At 38.9% G+C, this 19,838-nt stretch overlaps 1 protein-coding gene across 3 annotated transcripts in view; it reads right to left on the bottom strand.

The window, feature by feature from the left end:
• adcy7 (adenylate cyclase 7) overlaps positions 1-19,838 on the bottom strand; it is a 65,051-nt gene that overhangs the window by 15,791 nt on the left and 29,422 nt on the right. For all 3 annotated transcript variants that reach the window (XM_084929065.1, XM_084929083.1, XM_084929075.1), the window contains exons 2-12: positions 17,575-18,300; positions 13,438-13,635; positions 11,997-12,158; positions 11,406-11,555; positions 8,243-8,403; positions 4,883-4,994; positions 3,625-3,752; positions 3,135-3,293; positions 2,898-3,030; positions 2,139-2,318; positions 1,685-1,722 (exon numbers count right to left, since the gene is read on the bottom strand). In XM_084929065.1, the coding sequence (XP_084785191.1) occupies positions 1,685-1,722; positions 2,139-2,318; positions 2,898-3,030; positions 3,135-3,293; positions 3,625-3,752; positions 4,883-4,994; positions 8,243-8,403; positions 11,406-11,555; positions 11,997-12,158; positions 13,438-13,635; positions 17,575-17,739 (1,586 nt within the window). In that variant the 5' untranslated portion in view covers positions 17,740-18,300. The remainder of the gene's footprint in view (positions 1-1,684; positions 1,723-2,138; positions 2,319-2,897; positions 3,031-3,134; positions 3,294-3,624; positions 3,753-4,882; positions 4,995-8,242; positions 8,404-11,405; positions 11,556-11,996; positions 12,159-13,437; positions 13,636-17,574; positions 18,301-19,838) is intronic.

Below are 19,838 nucleotides of genomic sequence, written 5' to 3'. Positions count from 1 at the left end.
GCTTCCATGAAACAGAATCATTGTGATTCTAAGAAATATTAAATCTGTACCAATCAACAAACACCAATTGTGTAGTTACGCTTGCAAGAGCTGTGACCTAATCAGAGCGCTATAAACGTTTATACTCGCTTTTGAAGCACACTTAACGCACTGCAGTTTTCTCCTAAATAATAAGTGTTGGTGCTGAGAAAAAAGGGGAAGCTCCCCAAAAAGCTGCTTCACCACGCTAACAGGAGATGATGGCAGTTGTAGTCAAAGCTGGCATGAACTTTGGTGTTATCAAAGCACCATAAACATTTGTACTCATGCTTGACACAGTGGAGTTTTCTCCTAAATGATAAAAACATTCAGCAATTTCTCGCTACGGATTTCCAAGATGGAAACTCTACACTTCAAGACTGATGTATTCTTGAAATTCTTATAGAGACCAACCTGCCTTCAGACTGACTGTGCATCAGAGCGACAAAGAGTGCAAGACAGGGCAAAAAATAAAAACAACACCATTTGCAAGCATTAATTAGATCGTTTTTGGCAAGGCATGACAACAGTGAGCATAAACTGCCCGTCAGACATCTGTGTTACATATTAAGTGACCTACTAATGCTACTACATCTGCTATTTACAACACCGTTCCAAAAAAGCCGTGATGCTTTGTAAAATATATGTAAAAAGAGAATGCAGTCATTTACAGATCTCATTTTATCCACAATAAGAAAGAAATCCCAAAGAAATCATATCATGTGTCCAAACTGAGAAGGTGTTCCATCTTAGGAAAAATATTAGCTCATTTTGAATGTGATGGCAGTAACACGAATCAAAACTGTTTGGATGGGGCAACAAAAGGCTGAAAAAGTAACTGGTACATTTTGCAAGCAATTAGGTTCATTGACAACAGGTCAGTAACACGATTGGGTATAAAAATAGCATCTTAAACAGGGGATGTTTCTCAGAGGTAAAGATGGGCAATTTCAGAATAACCTAAAATTGTGAAACGCTGACTGTCAAATAATTTACAGTACATAATATCATAAAAGTATGCCAAGAATTGGGAGAAATCTCTGTGCGCAAGGCACAAGGCTGAAAATCAATATTAGATGTCTTAGGACTTCAGGGCTGCTGAGCAGCTAGAATAACAAACAAGAATGGTACCATATTCCTCTTCCAACAGCCCAGCACACACAAAAGAACATATTCAGCACGCTGCTTGTACGCTCACCGCAAGTTACTCTAGAGGATAACAAACTAGATGCTATTTGGTGTTTTAGATATCATCTAAAATGACTCTGAAATCTCAGATCTTTCAGAAATGCATACATTTTGGGTATTATGTTAATCTCCATAAGTATAGCTGAATATAGTCATTGATGTAACATCTGCAAGATGTTAAACTATAATATGCTTCTAAATGCTTCAATATAGTCTTATATAATACAGTATTAATAAAGACATTACAAAGACTTCAGGGTTTATGGACTGATAAGAATGTCCTGGCTGGAAAATTTGCTGGCCAGAAACTCTTTTCTTTTGAGGCAGTTGTCATAATGATGCTACTGAGTAGGTTGGTTGTAAAAGCCAGCGTGCATCTGTGTGAAAAAGCTTTTAGTCCATGTCAACTTTCATGTTGTGTTTGAGTCATGTGTGAATTAATTTTGTAGCTACTGGAGCAGCTCAAGATTCGTCTTACCTCTCAGGGTTCTTGGAGCTCGGTCGCAAAGGAATATCCTGAAAAAGATGAGGATAATACTGTAGTTATATAGCATTTTGGTTTGGAAATGTTCTCACAAGACAATGATTCCTTAGTTTTGATGAAAGACGTGTAAAATCAATTTTTAAATCTCTTGATTTCTTAAAGCTTTTTTAAAAATTCAATGCTTTGAAAGTAAAAATAAGCTTTTCTGACTTCTGATATGTTTGATTTCCTTTATCACATTCAGAAATAACATTAAAATCCCCTTCTGCTAAATCGCGTAATACACACTCATTGCCTTTGCCGCATGCTGACCAAGCATGTATGTGTGCATGGTCAACCTCACAATAATCCCATTCTAAGCCACAAAGAAAACAACAACTTTATTCTCTTTCATTGTCATCTTGATAATAATGTAAATAAACCATGGTGTACAATCCAGCGACCTTACCTTGAAACGTGGTTTGCCATTGACAATCGTGTCTGGTGTGAAGCCCTCTCGGTTCTGCAGGTGGGCGAAAGGTTTGACAGCCCCCCAGGATTCAAGGTAGCGGGTCATACGCACAGATGCTCGCATCTTCAGACCATCATTCACCCGAGGTTTGGGGGCCCTTTGGTTGTTCTGGGAGGACTTAAGATGTAGATGACTTAAGACTTAAGATGTAGATGAACATGCAAAGATTTGATAGTGAATATCATGTACTAATAGCTCAAAGAATCCATCCCATCGGCTCAAAAAGAGATGAAAATTGCAACAAAAAATACATTTATGCAGTATTCTTTATAGTGACAAATCTGACCTAAGATGAGACACCAAGGAGAAAAAAGGAAAAACCGTTTGCTGAGGTCGTGAGAAACAAACACCCAAAAGTATAGTGGGAAGGGGAAAAAAAGATCTTTTTTTAAAAGGGTACCGTGGCTAGCATTTGGTGAGTGTAATATAGCTTAAAAAATTAATTTTGGGTTAAAATATCAACACATATTGTTCTTTGACATATGGCAAGCAACATCCAATTTTTAAAAACCCCACAGTGTGTAAAATACAAAGTGAAATATATAAAAATGATTTACATGATTAATATGATTGTTTTATTCGTAAAATTCAAAATCCTAACAGCAGTTATCTGTATGAGGAGACATTTGAAATGCTAAAGATTTCTCTCCGTCCTTCACAAACTGTGTTTTTTAGGAATATGGACTTAGAGCTTACCCGTGGATCAATGACTAGGTAGGTCCGGACGTTTAGCTCTTTTAAGTAGGTGTCCCTGAGGTGACCGTTTCCTTCTTCCACTTCATACGCCTTGTTTAGGTGCTTCAGAGTCGCCTCTGTTATGTGGACACGTCTGGCCAAATGTAAAAAAATAAATAAATGAATCTGGTAACTTCAACTTTAAGAGTTGATATTAAATGTGAAACAAGAAAAGGTAAAAAGGGTTGTGCTCCTTACCCTGGAAGGCCTCCTGACTCCATATGATTGGCTAGAGTGACATCATGTGACCATACATCAAACTGCCACTTACGAAGTCCAATCACACCACAGAGCACGTTGCCCGAGTGAACCCCAACTCTCATGTTGATATCCACTCCTGTGGCCTCTCGTACCTGCCTGAAGGAGTTTTGCAGAAATACAAAAACTTGTTTTCATTCTTTAATATTATTTCTATATTTTCAGTAATTCCAAACACAATAACACTGCAAGGATGTATGTGTGTGTCTCAGTGCATCTCTACCATACGTTTCTGTGTTTTAATCTGTATGGTAAAAATCTTCCCCTTAGACCTTCCACGCAGTTTAATATACCTTCCACTGACACGTTACATTAACTCTTCATAAATAATTAATGCATAAATCCTGGTTATTTAAACATTACACAATCTATCTTGAAAATAACTGTACATTAAAAACAGCTAAAAGTGACTGTTATAAGAAAAACTTACTTGATGGCTTCACACATGTCCAGACCCATTTTGACACAGTTCTTTGCATGTTTAGGCAGTGACACCGGCAGCCCAGACACACAGTAGTAGCAATCTCCGAGGATCTTGATTCTCATGCATTCGTTTTCCTTTAAAGAATGAGAAAAACGGATAAGTCATTCACAAAATAAATAAATAAATCAATGTGCCACTTTGCACAAAACAGCTTTGCCTATTAGGGCTTAAGTGCCTAGTCAGACCTTAATTAGTGAGCGTTTCCTTTTTCAGCTGTCAGACCCTGATTTTCTGAGATGAAGATTATTTCACTATAGTGCCAACAGTGCTTTAAGAGGCAAATACTGAAGTGCAAGTTGAATATAAATGGGCCCAGAAATGCCCCTGTGGTCAAGCTTATACTGGAGAAAGCACAAAAACAACATATTTCAGAACATAAAACAGCCATTTGTACTGGAAATGTGGAGTATGGTATAGCCAAACACTATCATGAGGTTAAACATGGCTCCCCTAGCATCTTCATTTAATTGGTCTTGAGCATGTAACTCTTCCTGCCAGAGGGGGCGATCTTTCTAAGCTTTGTCAGAGAGGAGTTCAATCTTAAACTGCCATTTGTGAACAAGCACCAATGCAAACAATGATATATACAAAGATACAGAATGTTTATGATGAAACTTGTAGCCTCAGTTGTAAACACACTACTCTGTTTTAAGAATTATACTTACTGTTGCATATTTTTAAGAGGGTGATATGAGATTAGAAAGTGATTTACTATGTGATTGTTTTAAGCCAATCATCTGACAGATTGCAGCATGTACAGCAGCTTTCCCCAACCTTTTTTGTGCCACTGACCGGTTTATGTCCGACAATATTTTCATGGCCTTTAAGGTGTCGCGGATAAATACAACAAAATAAAACCAGTACCAAAAAAAGAAGATTTATTCATAATAAACGGGAAAAGACCCAGGGAAACTGAGTTAATGATTAAAACGATTAAAAAAATAACTCTAAAAACCAATAAAAACCCTGAAAACCATAAATTTCACGGTCCGTGGCCTGGGGGTCGTGGACCGCTGATGTACAGTATATGATCTCTATTTTGTTTCCACAAGGCTGAAATGTTAGCATGTTTGCTAGCATGGCTAAATAAATTGGTGTGTTTGAGATTTGTCAACAATGGAAGTTTTGTGTTTGTGCAACCTATTACCTTTGGGCATTCGACACTTGGATATAAAAGGTATTTTCATTTAATGTCTTAACTCACCTTGGCAATTTGGTCAAACTTGCCAAACAGTTCATTGAGCATAATGACCAGCTCCTTGGGAGAACAGTCACTGGCCAGTCGGGTGAAACCGACAATGTCTGCATACAGAATGCTGAAAGATATTAAGTGAACGAACATTTAACACAGAAATATTCACATGTAATGAAAGAATACCCATTCAACATGTGCAACAAGCATTTATCAAACAAAATAGGTTTTAGAGCTGGCAAAGTTTACATGCATACATGCTTCTGACTTTATCAATGACACATCTGATGTCAAACTTTTTTTTAATACTACAGTGGTCCTGACTGAATAACTCAAAATTCTAATTGTTTGGTGATGTTTTGATTGTAGAAACTACAAGAATCCCACTAATTAAGCCAGACCTTCCCAAAGTGCGCCCCCCCCCAGCCATGGCAGGGGGGGAAAGGGGGGGGGAACAAAACGCTTGGACATTGTTAGCACGGGGCGCCTACAGAAACGCAAAGCAGGAGATGAAGCATAGCTGAATATGTTTCCAAACCAACTTCATTCTAAGCCAAAGACTAGAAAATATGGTGAAGCGTGATAAATACAATAAAATCCCACATTCTTGATTTTTAGTTCACAAACACTTGTTGTAATGACTAACTACTCCTGACCTTTTGGAGATGTTAGCTCTTTATACAGTAAAGTTACAGCGGGATACAAATAATATCAGGCTGATCCTGCTACGATTTGTCCCCCGGTTCAAATCACGGACAAACAGTATCCCACAGCTGTTTATGTTTTTAAACCCATTTTGCACAGAGAGGCATTTTTTGATTTGATTGCAATGTTGAATATTATTACACAGGGAAAAAAAACAACTACACCTAAAATAATCACACCGTGACGCCTCTGCCTTTCTAAATGGAGGGACAGTAACTGCCTGTATATATGTAAGCTGTAAAATCTGAAGATAGTCAGATTAACAGAAACGGTATTTTGTCTCTATCTGCCATTCTGCAATTCATCTCATGTAAACAATAACATGGCGCACAGTGTGACGTGAAAAAAGGCACATCCCTTTGACGTTGTGTGACGAACTCTGTATTCCTCGTCCACACGTAAACGCAAAAAATGAGTTTTAAAAAAATCTCCATTTTCGGTGATTCAAAACACCGTTTACGTGTGGACGAAACAGCTGCGTTTTCAAAAATACCCGTGTAGGTGTGGACGTAGCGTAAAAGAGTTAGCAGTTTATTTCCTTACTACCTGTAATTTATTGCAGATTACTTGTATTTGCTTAATTGCTTACTAAATGTTTGAGGTGTGAAATAAACCGCAATGGAGCAAAATATGGGTGTGTGCGGTTGCAGGATGTGTGCGTGCGCGTGCGGGGGGGCGAGGGGGGGGGGGGCGAACATTTTTCTTGTAAAACAAAGGGGGGCCTAGCAAGAAAAGTTTGGGAACCACTGAATTAAGCAATCCTTTAAATTCTAAAAGAGGAGATTCCTAAAGAAAACCACCAGGCTTAGCTTACTTTGGGCCAAACCCATGTGATTGCGATTCACATGCCCAGGCTGATAAAAAGAACAAATACTGGCAGAACAACAAATACTGTCTTTCATCATTCAATACAGTGGCTTTCGTCACTCAACCAATTAACAATAGATGCTGACAAGGACTTTCTGAAGGCTCTGTTAACAATCAACCAATGTGCAGTGGACTGGAGGATACTAATGGCCATAAAGCTCAAACAGTTTTAGCCCTTCAAATTTGGCCCCAAAACAGCAGCTTTTCTCAGCACAGCCCATTATGATCCATTGTGACCATTATGGGCTGTGCTGATCGGGATTGATCGGGCAAAAATATCTGTACTATCACCCATTAAACTTCAGTAGACCTGATTTAAAGGCATGTTTGGTTCAAATGCTGAACACTGATATCTTATATGACCTATCAAAGACCCCGACACCACCAAAATAAAGACTAGAAGCTTGGCATGAATTCAAACAAAAAGAGAGCAATGGATTCATTGTCTTAACATATCTGTATTCACACCAGCTAAGTGAATACAATCACCTGACCATATTAGAGGTTATGTCAACAGTCGTGATTAATCCTGCACGAAGCATGATGTGATTTGTTTTATCTGGCTTAGAAAAGACTACTGAAGGGAACTATTAAAGAAGCCATCAACTATGTCCAAGAATACCCATGGTTCAGTTTATTTGGAACTGTTAAACTCTAATAAAAACAACCACAAATATTCATAGCTTGTGTACATATAGGCAAATGCACCGAGTGGAGCTGATTACTGACAGCGTTGAAGCCTGGCCTGAGTAACACTGGCCGTAAGTGACCAGCGGATGAACACAGATACTGCACCTGCTTCCACTACGTGACTGAAGTGAGCCAGGTGTTTCAGGAGACTGAGAACACAGCTAATTACTGGACTGACTCAGGTAATTATAGAGACTTGTATATGACACGGCCTATCATTTAACACCTTTTTGCAGTGGCCTTAAATGAACATGGAAGCAAAGATGATGTCACAATGGACCTTTGATTGCAAAATTCAAAACCTCTATAGATCTTCAAGCATTTCTTCAAACATCTTAAAAAGAAAATAGTTTAGTTTTGTTGTGTTTAATGCCATTACAGTTTCATTTTGCGTCCACGTGCAGAATATTGTTAAAAAAAACAACTGCCTTTACGGAGTATTCAGTTTGCTCTTAGGAAAACCTGCAATGCTTTTAGTGACGGGAGATGAGAACGGCGTCCTGTTTCCGTATCAGAAAAATCATTTCGCTTTCGGCTGTTCTGATATCAGTCAGCACTTGCTAAATTAATGAAAACCTCATAAAGCAGAGCTATATTTGGGTCACTGCTCGGAAAACAGACATAGTAATCTCCAGTATTTAGAGAATTTGTCTCGAATTGCTTTTTTCCCCCTGCTTTTTTCTTGCCTTGTTTGTTTTATGAAGTGATGCCTGAGGATTTACATTTAGATTAAAAATACAATACACTTCTTTTAATTACTTAAAGTCCTTTCTAATTCAAAGTCAACGTGATAAATACAATAAAATACTTCTGTTTAAAACGCGGGTCTTTTACAAGACACGCATACTAGATGTGAGTCACAATCCATCTGAAGTGATTCATTTTAAGCTTACACAAATGTAGTCTTTTATTTAGTCTGGAAATCTGTCAGTGTTAATAATTATAAGCAGAGCAAATTCAGGCCACAGACACTTATTTCCAAAATGTCAGATTGGACAGCCAATATCTGCTGCCAGAACAATGAGTGCATTTTTTGACTAAAATGAGGCTTCTACAACGAGGTTATTATTTAAAATAATATTGCGATCCCAAAGATGGTTGCGGTTGTACCTGACATTTTCATGCCTCTTGACATAGAGGCTTTTGAAGTTGTTATCTTTGACGAGTCGTTGTTGCTCTTCTTTGTCTTTACAGTCTTGCAAGCGCTCCATTATTGCCAGTTTCATCTTCATGGAGATGTAGACTGGCAACACAGACTGCAGCAGGTTCTCCTGCAAATACAAACAGACACACACACACACACACACACACACACACACACACACACACACACACACACACACACACACACACACACACACACACACACACACACACACACACACACACACAATTAGTTACATAAGTGCAATTTAGGAGAGTCAGGAAATTAAGCTTATTTGACTGCTGCACTCAGTATTCAGCCATGAGTGGTCAGGTCCTGTAGTGAACAAAGGTCTACCAGAAACAGAAAGGGTAGAACAGAAGACATCCACAAATATGATGACCAGAACACAGGAAGCAAAAGCTCCAATTAAAACATTTTTTTTCCTGTGACCATCTTTAATTCTGTCTGTAATCACATCATACTTTGAGTCCCAGTCTGTATCAGTCCTATTATTTCCTCAGCACTGTCCCCACACCTGTGAACTTTTACGTAGCATTCAGAGCAGGAGTGGTTTATATAGAGACCAGAATATTCACACTGGGTTAAAAATGGTGCAGTGGCACCAAACACATACAAATCATGCTGCTATTGCATCTAGTCCATGATTAACATGAGACAGCAGAAGAAATATGTGTATAGCATGAGCCATAATACCCTAAGGCCTGAGAAATGTTCAAAGTTCGACTGCTTCATTAAGACACAAATCTGACTTCCAAAGAAATGATTAATCCCTTCTCACACCATATGAAGGGCGGCAGGTTACATCATCTGACTACACTGGCTGAGACGAGGCTTGTTATATTTTAATTCAACAAGTCACTGCAAAGTGCTTCAAATATATTTCCTTTAGTCAGCGAGGTAAACGTCTCATTGGCATTTTAAAAATCCTTCAAAACACTAGAGCAAGAATACTTAGTCTTTTTTGCTAATTGACTTAGGGGACAAACATTTGTAATTGTGATGACAATAATCATGAGATCTGAGTAAGATATTTGTACAGAAAGCATTAAAATGAAAAGTTGATGTGCAGTTCTTTGTGCACGAATAAATTAGTTGACCTATTTATACATTTTTATGCCATATACATACGCATACTATTACAGTGATGGATGCGTGCGTGCGTGCGTGCGTGCGTGCATGTATGTATATATATATATATATATATATATATATATATATACACACATACACACACACACTCATTCCTGTCGTCATTTGGCACATGGTTCAAGTCATTGTATTGCTACAACACTGATTGTCTTCATAATCTACAATATTGCTCTATTTTAGGACCCTTTTATTTACTTCAGCTAATCAGGACCTGGCGAACTTCCACTCGCTTGGCACAGAGATACCACTACCACACTTCATGGCATGCAAGGTATGTTATATACCAGCTGATTTGTGTCTAAATTTAGTGCTTTAGTAGTTTACATGTGAGAAATGTCTCTGACTTTTTGGAAAAGCCAAGTGTGTTGTCACAAGACTTATTTCCCTGGAGGGTTTGTGGATACTCTCCAAGCTGTCAAAACACATCAAGGACCTGAGAGAATGAAAATAAATTTTGAGTCTCATTTTTTTTAGTCCAAATACGCACGCTTTTTTTTTTTCCAATTAATTTAAAGGGAAATTAAGAAGTAAGAACATACACATGCATTTAAATGAGTGTAAACAGTAGACAACATACAGTTGTGTCTTCTTAATTACTCAAAAAGCTTACACATGATAATTATACTTTTGCTGCTACACACAAATATATGGGAAGTTTTTTATTTGTTTGTTTGTTTCAGTATCTGGATTGCGGACACCTCGACATGTAGAAAGGAGAAGCCGGAGCAGTAACAACAGATCGTCTGATTAGTGGATCTCTGATGTACCTCCTGAGTCACTACCACTCCGAAGTAAAAACAAATAATCCACATGTAGTAATATTTAAACACAAACAATGTGGGAGAGATCATGAGGGTTAAGAACTCACCTAAGGCAAAGCATTTTATGTGTTAGTCCTTACAGATGCATTTGTGTGTGTGTGTGTGTGTGTGTGTGTGTGTGTGTGTGTGTGTGTGTGTGTGTGTGTGTGTGTGGGGGGGGGCTCATGCTTCCTCCTCTGTGCTACAATATCACCTGCTTTTTAGTCACAATGGAAAAAAAGAAAAACCTCTCATAAAGGGACCTTTGCACAGAGGACAGTATGTAAAGTGCTTCTGGAAATGTCATTCTTTATATAATGTGTACATGTGAATGAAAATGTATATGAACGATCCCTAGTATAATACTTATTTTAACATGTATAAACATTGTTATTAAACCAATTTTATTAATGTTGGTTTCACATGGGAGCATAAACAAACAGTTTGAATATCATTTAGATGTCCTTCACATCCTGCCAAGAAGCTTTACGGGGGAACATACTGGGCTTTTCCCAGTGGAATTGACACAGTGTGCGATTGTCATTGGTTCCTCTTTTTCTCTCCCACTCCCTCCCTTCCCCTCTCCTCCCAGCCACAGTTCAAAACAAGAAGAGAAGGTTTGAATGTTAACGACTATATCATTCCTTTTTTTTCCTGCTAGGCAACACTGAAGCCTCCCTGTCAGCATGTTTTATGTCCTCTACTAAGCAACAGTCAAAACAAATGATAAAAGGGGGAAATTGTTGCAAAAAGGCTCCTGAAGTAGAAGAAGTCAGCACAGATGCGTGTAATTTAAAAGGCATCACAGGAAAATCTAATTTGAGAAGGATTTGGTAGTCACATTGAAAACATTCATGGGAGAGTCAACGTAAGGGCAGCCAAAGGCAAAGCTCAGAAATTAAATGCAATAAAATAATAAGAGTACGGCAATAACGATTACGATGAGCTATTTTCATTTGTCTGTAATGTTTGTTTACATTCTGTGAGGGTGAGGGTTCAAAATATAGACAAAAGCTGTGAAATCTCATGATAAAGCACCACGTTACCCAAGCCACGCTTTATCCAGTCATTGCACTGCAGACCTATTTGCAGAAACAAATTTTCATACAACACATATTAAAGCATGCATGCCACACAATGAAAGCCACTGTATTACCTGTTGTCTCTTTTCTATCTCGAGCTTCATCCGCATTCGCAGGGACCTCAGGGTGTCCTGGAAAGTCTGCCTCAGGGTTTTCTCCATTAGGACTTTATGAAAGGCTCCCACCACACTGCCGCACAGAAACACCACTAGGTTGGACAGCAGCTAGAGAAAGAGGCACAGCAGCAGATGTTAGAGCTCAAGTTGAAACACTTGCTATGCACGAACACACACAGACGCAGGCATGAATCTGAACCTCTGTGTGCCTGCTGGAACGGGACATTACAAATTAATGATACTCAAGTTCCTACGTCAATGGCTTTGGCTTTCTACTGGTCCATTTTTTTGTGTTTAACTTGGCCAGTAATAAACACAATATTTTGACACCATCACATCACACACTGAGATTCACATCTGTAAGTTTTCAGTGTTTCCTGAAGGATTCCTACGTTCTTGTAATTATGAACTGCAACTTGCCATTTTCCTACAAATTATATTGACCTGAAGTGCTGAACACATTCTTCACACTAAAGCAACAGCCACAGATTGATTAACATCACAAAACAGTAAGAACTAGAATTACTAGAAGAATTCAAATGGTTTTACCTGGTTGGCAAGGTAACTGGTCTCTGTGCTGTAAAAGCTGAGGTGTATCGTGATGGCCAAAATGTGGGACAGAGAGGAAATGACGCTCAGCACTACAGCGTCCTTCAGCTGGAATGGCAGCATTGTGTATACAGAGAAGATGATGAAGAGGAATAAAGGCACCTGGGAACATATAGGAAAAGACTGAGTCATTTCAAATCATTCCTACTTTTTGGAACAATTACATCATCTGGTGTTTAGTCACAGATCCAAAGCTAAAAGACATTTCACAGCTAAGCTGTAGAAGATTTATGAGAAGAAAAAAAAATCAGTTTTACGCAACCAAACCAGCAACTTGGTGAGAATTAGAAAGTATAAATATTCATAATTTTTTTTCTTCTAAATGGAAATATACAACATGCAGAAACAAAAAAAAAACAAAAGCTAATATTTAATGTCCGTGATGTTCTTGATCTCACGCAGCACTGCACAGTCCCTGCAACCACTAATGGAGATTCAAAATCAGTTATGCTAAGAATAACTCTCTAAACAAACACCAGTAAAGTCAACCTAGGCATAAGTTCACTTAAGATGGATGGAGGCAAAATGAAAACCTGCCCTGTGGTCTGAAAATTACTTTTGGAAAGCATCAGTGACGCACACTGGTCTAAAGAGGACAGGGACCATATGGGTTGTTAACAGTACACAGTACATAAGTAAGATCTATGAGAGCACCATTAATGCACAACAACATAAAAGATGCCAGGAAAAGGTTGTTAAACTTATGACATTTTCAAGAAAAAGACTGTCAAAAAATTTCCATATATTTCTTAACAGCCTTGGTTTGTAGCAGAGAGTCAGATATAAAACCGATGCCTGCAGGCCAGGCCTGTTACCCACTGATAATGTTTGGGACATTACGAAACCCAGCAACAGAAGGGAGGGCTTCAGGTGTTGAGGAGCCGACCACCTCGATGAAAAAAATAAATAAATAAATAAAGGAGAAGGAAAGATCCAACACAGTGGGAAACATACCTCGTCCCTGAAATTTAAAATAAGCCCAAGGTCCTGGGTTTGAATCCACTGTGTACTTCTGTGTAGGTGCCTCTGGGGGTTCTCTAAAACTACTCTGGCTTCCTTTCACAGTCGAAAGATAGTTAGTTAAAGTGGCAATTCTATATTGGTCGCAGGTAAAATGTAAGTCTGAATGGTCCCCGTGAATGGTGCCTGTGCTAAGCTGCAGCTCTCGATTGGACAAGCAGGAAAAAGTGGAAAAATCGATTTTTAAATTTTCATTTCAACCATTCAGTGTATTGTGTTTGTAGTTTTTCTAGCAAATATATGGTTTTCAGGACTAAATGATTTAAGTATTTGTGTACATTTTACACAGCTTCCCAAGATTTTTGCCTCTGGAAAAAGTTTGCATTACTTCAGTTTAAACTCTGCTGTAAAGTGAAGTTACCTGGTCCCAAGGTAAGACAATAGGTCCACTGAAGATGAAGGTGTAGCCCAAGGTGAGGTGTGTTGCCCATACAATCAGGCCTAGCAGACGCCTCCATCGCTGTGCGAGTACGTCTGTACACACCAGCACAAACACAGCTAGGAACACACACAGGCTGGCGCTCACCACACTCACAAAGACATAATGTTTGTCGGCTCCCTATAACAGAAGCCAGGGAGAGAAAAATAAAAACACAATTTGTTAAACTCTTACAGGGTTGCTCAGTGTCTTTCAAGCCTGGTTGAAGATGATCAACACCTTATCCTCAACCAGGTTTAAATTACAACATATTGTTTAGATAACATCTCTGAAGTTTGCTCAACTGAAGCAGAGGTTTTTCCACAGAGGACTGCTGTATAACAAAAGTTATATCACAAGTATTTACAGTCAGATTTAACAAGAGACAGCTGCTAGTATTTAAACACAATATAAGGCAAGTTTCAGGTCAGTAGCTGTCAGTAGCTACATTTGTGCATGGGCCACAGGTGTATCAGTGGCAGAAGAACTATGTTAGCCATCTAGTATGAAGAAGCACAACTAATAATAGCACTTCCTGCAATAACCACCTTTATTTCCCACAAGATGAAAAGCAAACATTATGGATTTTGCCAATACTGTGAAGTATTTGTAAATTTTGTGTGAAAAATCTATATTTTCACCTGCTTGCATGTACTGTAGAGTCTACTTATATACTTTTTTAAAAATATTTTAACGAGCAGCTCAATATTTTTTGTTTTTTTGTATTGTTGGTGAACTCGTACACTGCAGTTGAAGCTGAAGGTAAAAAAAAAAAAATCAACATAAAATGCTCCTGAGAACAAAGGCCTATGTGAGATTACTGCGTGTTTTTATTCACAGTTGTCTCTGCTTCATGTGCTGTTGCCTCCAGGTCAACATCTTCCTAATTGAGTTACTGCACAGTGAGAAGCTGGCACAAAGGGGGGAAAAAAGAATGCATTTGTGAAAAGAAGAGCGTTTTCGTGTCTATGGTTGTGTATCAAAAGCGTAGGTAATTACATGCATGAGAACAGCAGCCATGTTCGTCCATGTGTGCACATGATGTGTGATTGCCTTGGCGTTAACTGGGAGAGAGAGTAGGTGTTGGAGGGAGGACACAAGAGAAAGTAAGGGGTTAAAAGAGCGCTCAGGAGTGAGACAGACGCACAAAGTCAGAGTCAATAGATCTCTGAACGGAGAAGGCCATCTCTGCATTGTATGTTGATCTTTCTGGTTACCATGGCAGCACTGGAAAAGGCCAGATCTCAACTAAAGCATTTTCCGCTCCCCGTGTAGATGAGAGTCTTGACAAAACCTTCCTGACGGCAGCAAAAGCACAATTACTTCGTTTCAGCTCCAGAGAAATCCACGTGAGCAGATACGGCTTTAATGTTTAACATGTGGTACACCAAGGAGGGGGGGGGGGAATCACACAAAACTAGCCAGGGTGTTTCAAGTTCTGTGGGACTTTGCACTGATCATTCTGACTTTTATTTCTGTGATTCAGCATCATCACTGACATTCGAAAAAGGGGCGTTTTGCAGTAAGTTTAATAAAAATGAAAACCTGCAAGCAACTATATGGAGACAGCAAAAGCAGGTTTCAAGGCTACAGTGAATGCATTTATAGGAGTTACATATTTAGGTCTAAGAGTGTTATTATACATGCTATGGCCACTGTATTTGGATAAAATTTAAAGAACCTTCCAGGCAATCAGGACCCGAGACAGGTGTTAGAAGACGCACTTTTAATGCCAGTTTTCTCTAGTTTTTCCTTCATTTATCATCCAATATCCACGACTAAAGAAGAGTTACATAAGTTGAAAGTGACTGCCTGACATTGATGGCCACCCCCTAAGCTGTGCCCCTCCTTTGCATTTAATAACAGTGTTATACAAGCTCCAACCCAACATTTTCTCTTAACTCCTCTGTACCCCTGGCAACTGCATGCGCAGAAAGGAAAGAAAAAAAAAGGAGTGTGTAATGGTATGCCAGGGGATTGCTGAAGGTGTGAATAGATTTTACATATTTTGAAATCCAAATGAGAAGCTACATATTACCAACATGGACGTGCGAGCGTGCGTGTGTGTAAAGTGGATACAAGAGTGATGGAACCAATGTTTGAGAGAGACATGAAAAAAAAAAAAGGAGTGTGCCAAAAAGACTGCAGCAACACAATATAAGGAAGGTTAAAATGATTTTTCCAGCAGGAGAAAGCAATATAAGCTACGGTGACAGAAGCTGTAGCAGCTACCTGCCATCGTGCCAAAATCAACAGCATGCCGCTGAACAGCAGAACTCAATGAATACATGTCTTTTCTTGTCACGGTAGGAAGCACAATTGCAGTCGCTGTACTCTGACAGCTGCATTGTTTTAAACATTTTACTGCATGTCTTAGTTTTCTCTTGATTTGTTTTATTCTATTCAAATCTCCAACAAAGTTTATGCAAGTTTTAACTGCTGGGTAAAACAATTAACAGAGAGAACGTGCCTCAGAGGAAAAAAGTAACTAAACGCAAGTATTTCTGAGCCCTCTCTAGCCAACCTTGACCTCGCATCTCTCTGTGGATAAACGAGACACTGAGACAACATACACTTCACGTCGTTTCCTGCACAAAAACAGTATAACCTTATATAATCTTGAAACTGAAATTTGCATTCCCCATATTCATGCCTACTTCAGATACATCCTCCTTCACATCAAAACAGTTACACAATCACTCACTCATTCACACTCCTCTACATCTGTACCCACAGTGCTTTATTCAAGCAGCTATCAAAATAGAGGAGTGTTGTTTTTTTCTCCCACATTTTCACTGGTGACCTAAGGTTTCAAACTGAACATCCAGCCACATCCTGCTTCATAACACAGCATGCTACTGCTGCTGTCCTAATGTGCCAAATCTCTCCCCCAAACACAGACTAACTAAAACTTATCATCGTTAAAGCAGGATGTGACAGGTCTGTAGGTCTTTAAAATAACTCTCAAAGAAACATCAATGATGTTTCATCGTTGGTGCATGTCAATACTTGCAACAGCAATTTGTGTCACCTAGCAATAAAAGCTAACAGTGATGGCAAAAAGCAGGAAAACTGCAGGTGTGTTTGTGTATGTTGGCTCAGCAGGTTCTTTCCTTGACTAAATAATAAACATCTTCTAAGACGTGCCTCAAAACAATACTTGAACCAAGCTGGATTTTTTTAATCTAGAGCATCTTAATTGTTAACTGCATACTGTCTTGGATGAGTGATTTCTTTAATTTGCTTTTCTAAGATATTTTCATCAATTAAAAGGAAAATGCCAGGTAGAAAAACTGAGTTTATGACTACAAGAGCTGCTGTTTATGTGTAGCATCTTGCTGCCATTGTCATAAGAAACCATGCTGTGAAAGTCAGGGTTTGTTTTTTTTTCTCAATTTAATTGTTATACAACAGTTTATGGAGGCTACCAATTTTCAGAAATTCAGTTATTCCTTACACTCACTGCATTATTCCTAGATAGGCAAATCAGTAAGGCTGATTTAAAAAACAACAACAATCTGAGTTCCAGTAAGTTTATAGCATATTTGGTGATTTAATCTAATCTAGTCAAGCTACTTTGCAAGAATTACTTGAACTGGAACTTGCACTGGATTCCACTTCCTTGATTCCTACTGTGCCACACCGGAAACACTTTGCACACAAAATGCACCACGTGTGGCTGAAAACCTGCATGCTGGATTCAGCTGTTGGGTAAAATCTTGGCAAAAGAGCCAATTTTCATGACTCAACAGTGCAACCTAGCAATCATATTTTGGAGGATTTAAATTATAATGTCAAGTACAATTAATAAAATCCAGGTGCCCATATCTTAGTATATGAAAAACTGACTTAAGTCATTTTAAGACCAATTAATACATTTTATGCAGTTGAAGCCCAATGAAGGAATTCAAAAGAACTATTGATCATTTCCAATGACTCCTCTCCTCTGCCTCAGAGGTCATGAATATAATCACTGTATCGTTAAAAATCACAGACTGGGATTCATATTTAAAAGGTATAATGCTTTCCAGTGTTTGCAGTCAGTGTAACTTTTAAACAAATGTGTATGTTAAAACTCACCAATCGGAGGGCAAAGAACAGAATAAGGAGAATTGCACAGCAGAGCATGGAGAGGCCCAGCAGGAGTACCAGCGGCTGATACTGGCTGATGCAGGAGTATTTGCGGTAGAGTGCCTCATTTCTGAGCTCCTGGTCATTCAACAGGTACTTTCCCTTGGCTGGCATGGCTAACACTTTTTACAGAGGCATAGCAGGTGTTAACAAGGACTCCAGAGGGTAGGAGCATCTGTCTCCACAACTTATTTTTGTGTGTGCAGGTTAGAAGTTTGTTTAAAAAAATGTTCAGAGTTACAGATCTGCTAGTGGCACCTTCCTAGCTGATGAAACTTCTGTCTTTCCGGCGAGGCATCTTGATTGTTGTTGCTTCTCACACTTTCGTTGTGGTTCTCTCTGATAGATTTCTTCTCAGTCTCTCTCCCTCTTGGCCTCTCTTGCCCCCCTTCCTAGTCCTTTTGTGGCTTCTATCCTCTGTCGGGTGTTGGCAGGCAGACCCGCTTCATCCTTTGCCAGCTACTGTGCTGCTCCCTTCAGTGAGTAATAAGCCCGGGAAACACAGACACAGAGGAGGAGGGGAACAGAGTTTAAGAAAGGGGAGGAGAGAAGTTTGGAGGAAGAGCGGGAGGGAAACAGGAGCCGATGACGGAGCAACAAAGGTCAGTCGTGATCCCACCAGGATTTAGGATTTAACTCAGCACAGAGGTCGGGAACTTCAGTCCTGCAAGGCACCTGAAGGATGGAAGAAGGCAAGACAAAGGAAAGAGAAAAAAGAAAATGATAAAGATTTTCAAAATCACACACACAAAATCACAAAACGAACACAGGTTTCATATAAAACATGGCAAAAAATTAAGGCTCAATTGATTTTAAGGCCTTTTTCATATGCTTTACACTACACACAAGGGAACAAATAGTCAGGCACTTTATGGGCACATAAAGAGATATCCAAATCAGTCACAGAGCACAGGTTTACTCACACCTGAACTCTCATACTTATGTAAAATCTATGCATAAAAAACCCCTGTCTGCTATGTGCAGGATCCTGGCTCTCTTCTGATCAACTTTCTGTTAGATCTGAATCAAAGATCCAGATGGTTTTAAATATTTTTCATTTTTCATTCTAGGAGAAATTAACCTTTGACACCTGGGACAGTCGCTGTGTGACAGGTGGGGAGGCTCCAACTCCACTGGGACCCAGAACTGGATAAGCAAAAATTTATGGACGGATGGCTGAATGGATTCTAAGGGAAGGTTCGATATTATTTCTTTTTTTCAAGTAAGCAACGTTTGGTCTCTGTTTTTTTATTTTTTGCAAAACAATGCTTTTAGCTTCTCAGAGCTCATAAGTGTCGGGTTTATTAAATTTTTTTTCAATTTTTTATAATTGCATTCTTCTGGATAAGAACCAAACGTCCTCACGTGTCACTCTGACCTCTTCCCAAAACATTTTCTACTCTGCCAGATGCAGCATGTCTAGCATATTTTTATTTTAACAACTTCTTGTGGAGGTCTACTACATGAATTGTTGAGCTGCTTTTACAACACCTAAAATAAAGTTTTCAATACGGATCAAATTTACGCCTGATCTCTTTAAAATTTGTGATTACACCAGTGTTTTTAAGCTTTACAGGAAGCAGCCATATGGATGACCACAGTGGTCACATTAACTGAATAATACAAGCTTCTGAGCTCCTGTACAGTTATGCAAATTATTTCTCTCGCATGCCTGCTCAACAAACAAACTAAAGAGCCAGACAGCTACAGCTCAGCTTCCAGTAACAAAAGCAGACAAAGACAAATTTATGCTTCCTATAACTGTCCGCATGTAAACCAGAACATGGCCTAAATACCTGCTCTACTTTTGAAGAAAACATTTGAGCTGAGGTCCTCACAACCATATGCTAAAAACCAAAGAGAGCAATTGACCATCGTTTTGACAAAATTTAACATAATCCTTCTAAAAGCTGACATTTGAAATTAAATTCCTCAAAAAATAATTAAAAAAAAAAAAAAAAAGAGAAATAAAATACAAAAGGGAGAATTTGCATGTTGTTGTCCATTTCTAAGCAACAGAACGAGAAGGTGCTGTCCTGAAGCTCAATAGAAGCAGTTTGAACTTCACACCACTGTTAATAGAAACCTCATTTCCTCCACTTGCTTATATCATTGCCCCAGTGTGCAGTGTGTGGAAGACACCACTTCATACTTGTCTCTCGCATAGCAACTGAAGCGGATGCCATGTGCCATAAAAAGAGCTGAGGGAAGAG

This window comes from Perissodus microlepis, chromosome 1 (assembly GCF_051167445.1).
Source record: "Perissodus microlepis isolate ML-2025 ecotype Zambia chromosome 1, ASM5116744v1, whole genome shotgun sequence".
Classification (NCBI taxonomy): domain Eukaryota; kingdom Metazoa; phylum Chordata; class Actinopteri; order Cichliformes; family Cichlidae; genus Perissodus; species Perissodus microlepis.
Note: the sequence above shows the minus strand (reverse complement) of the source record. Positions and strands in the feature narration are given on the sequence as shown.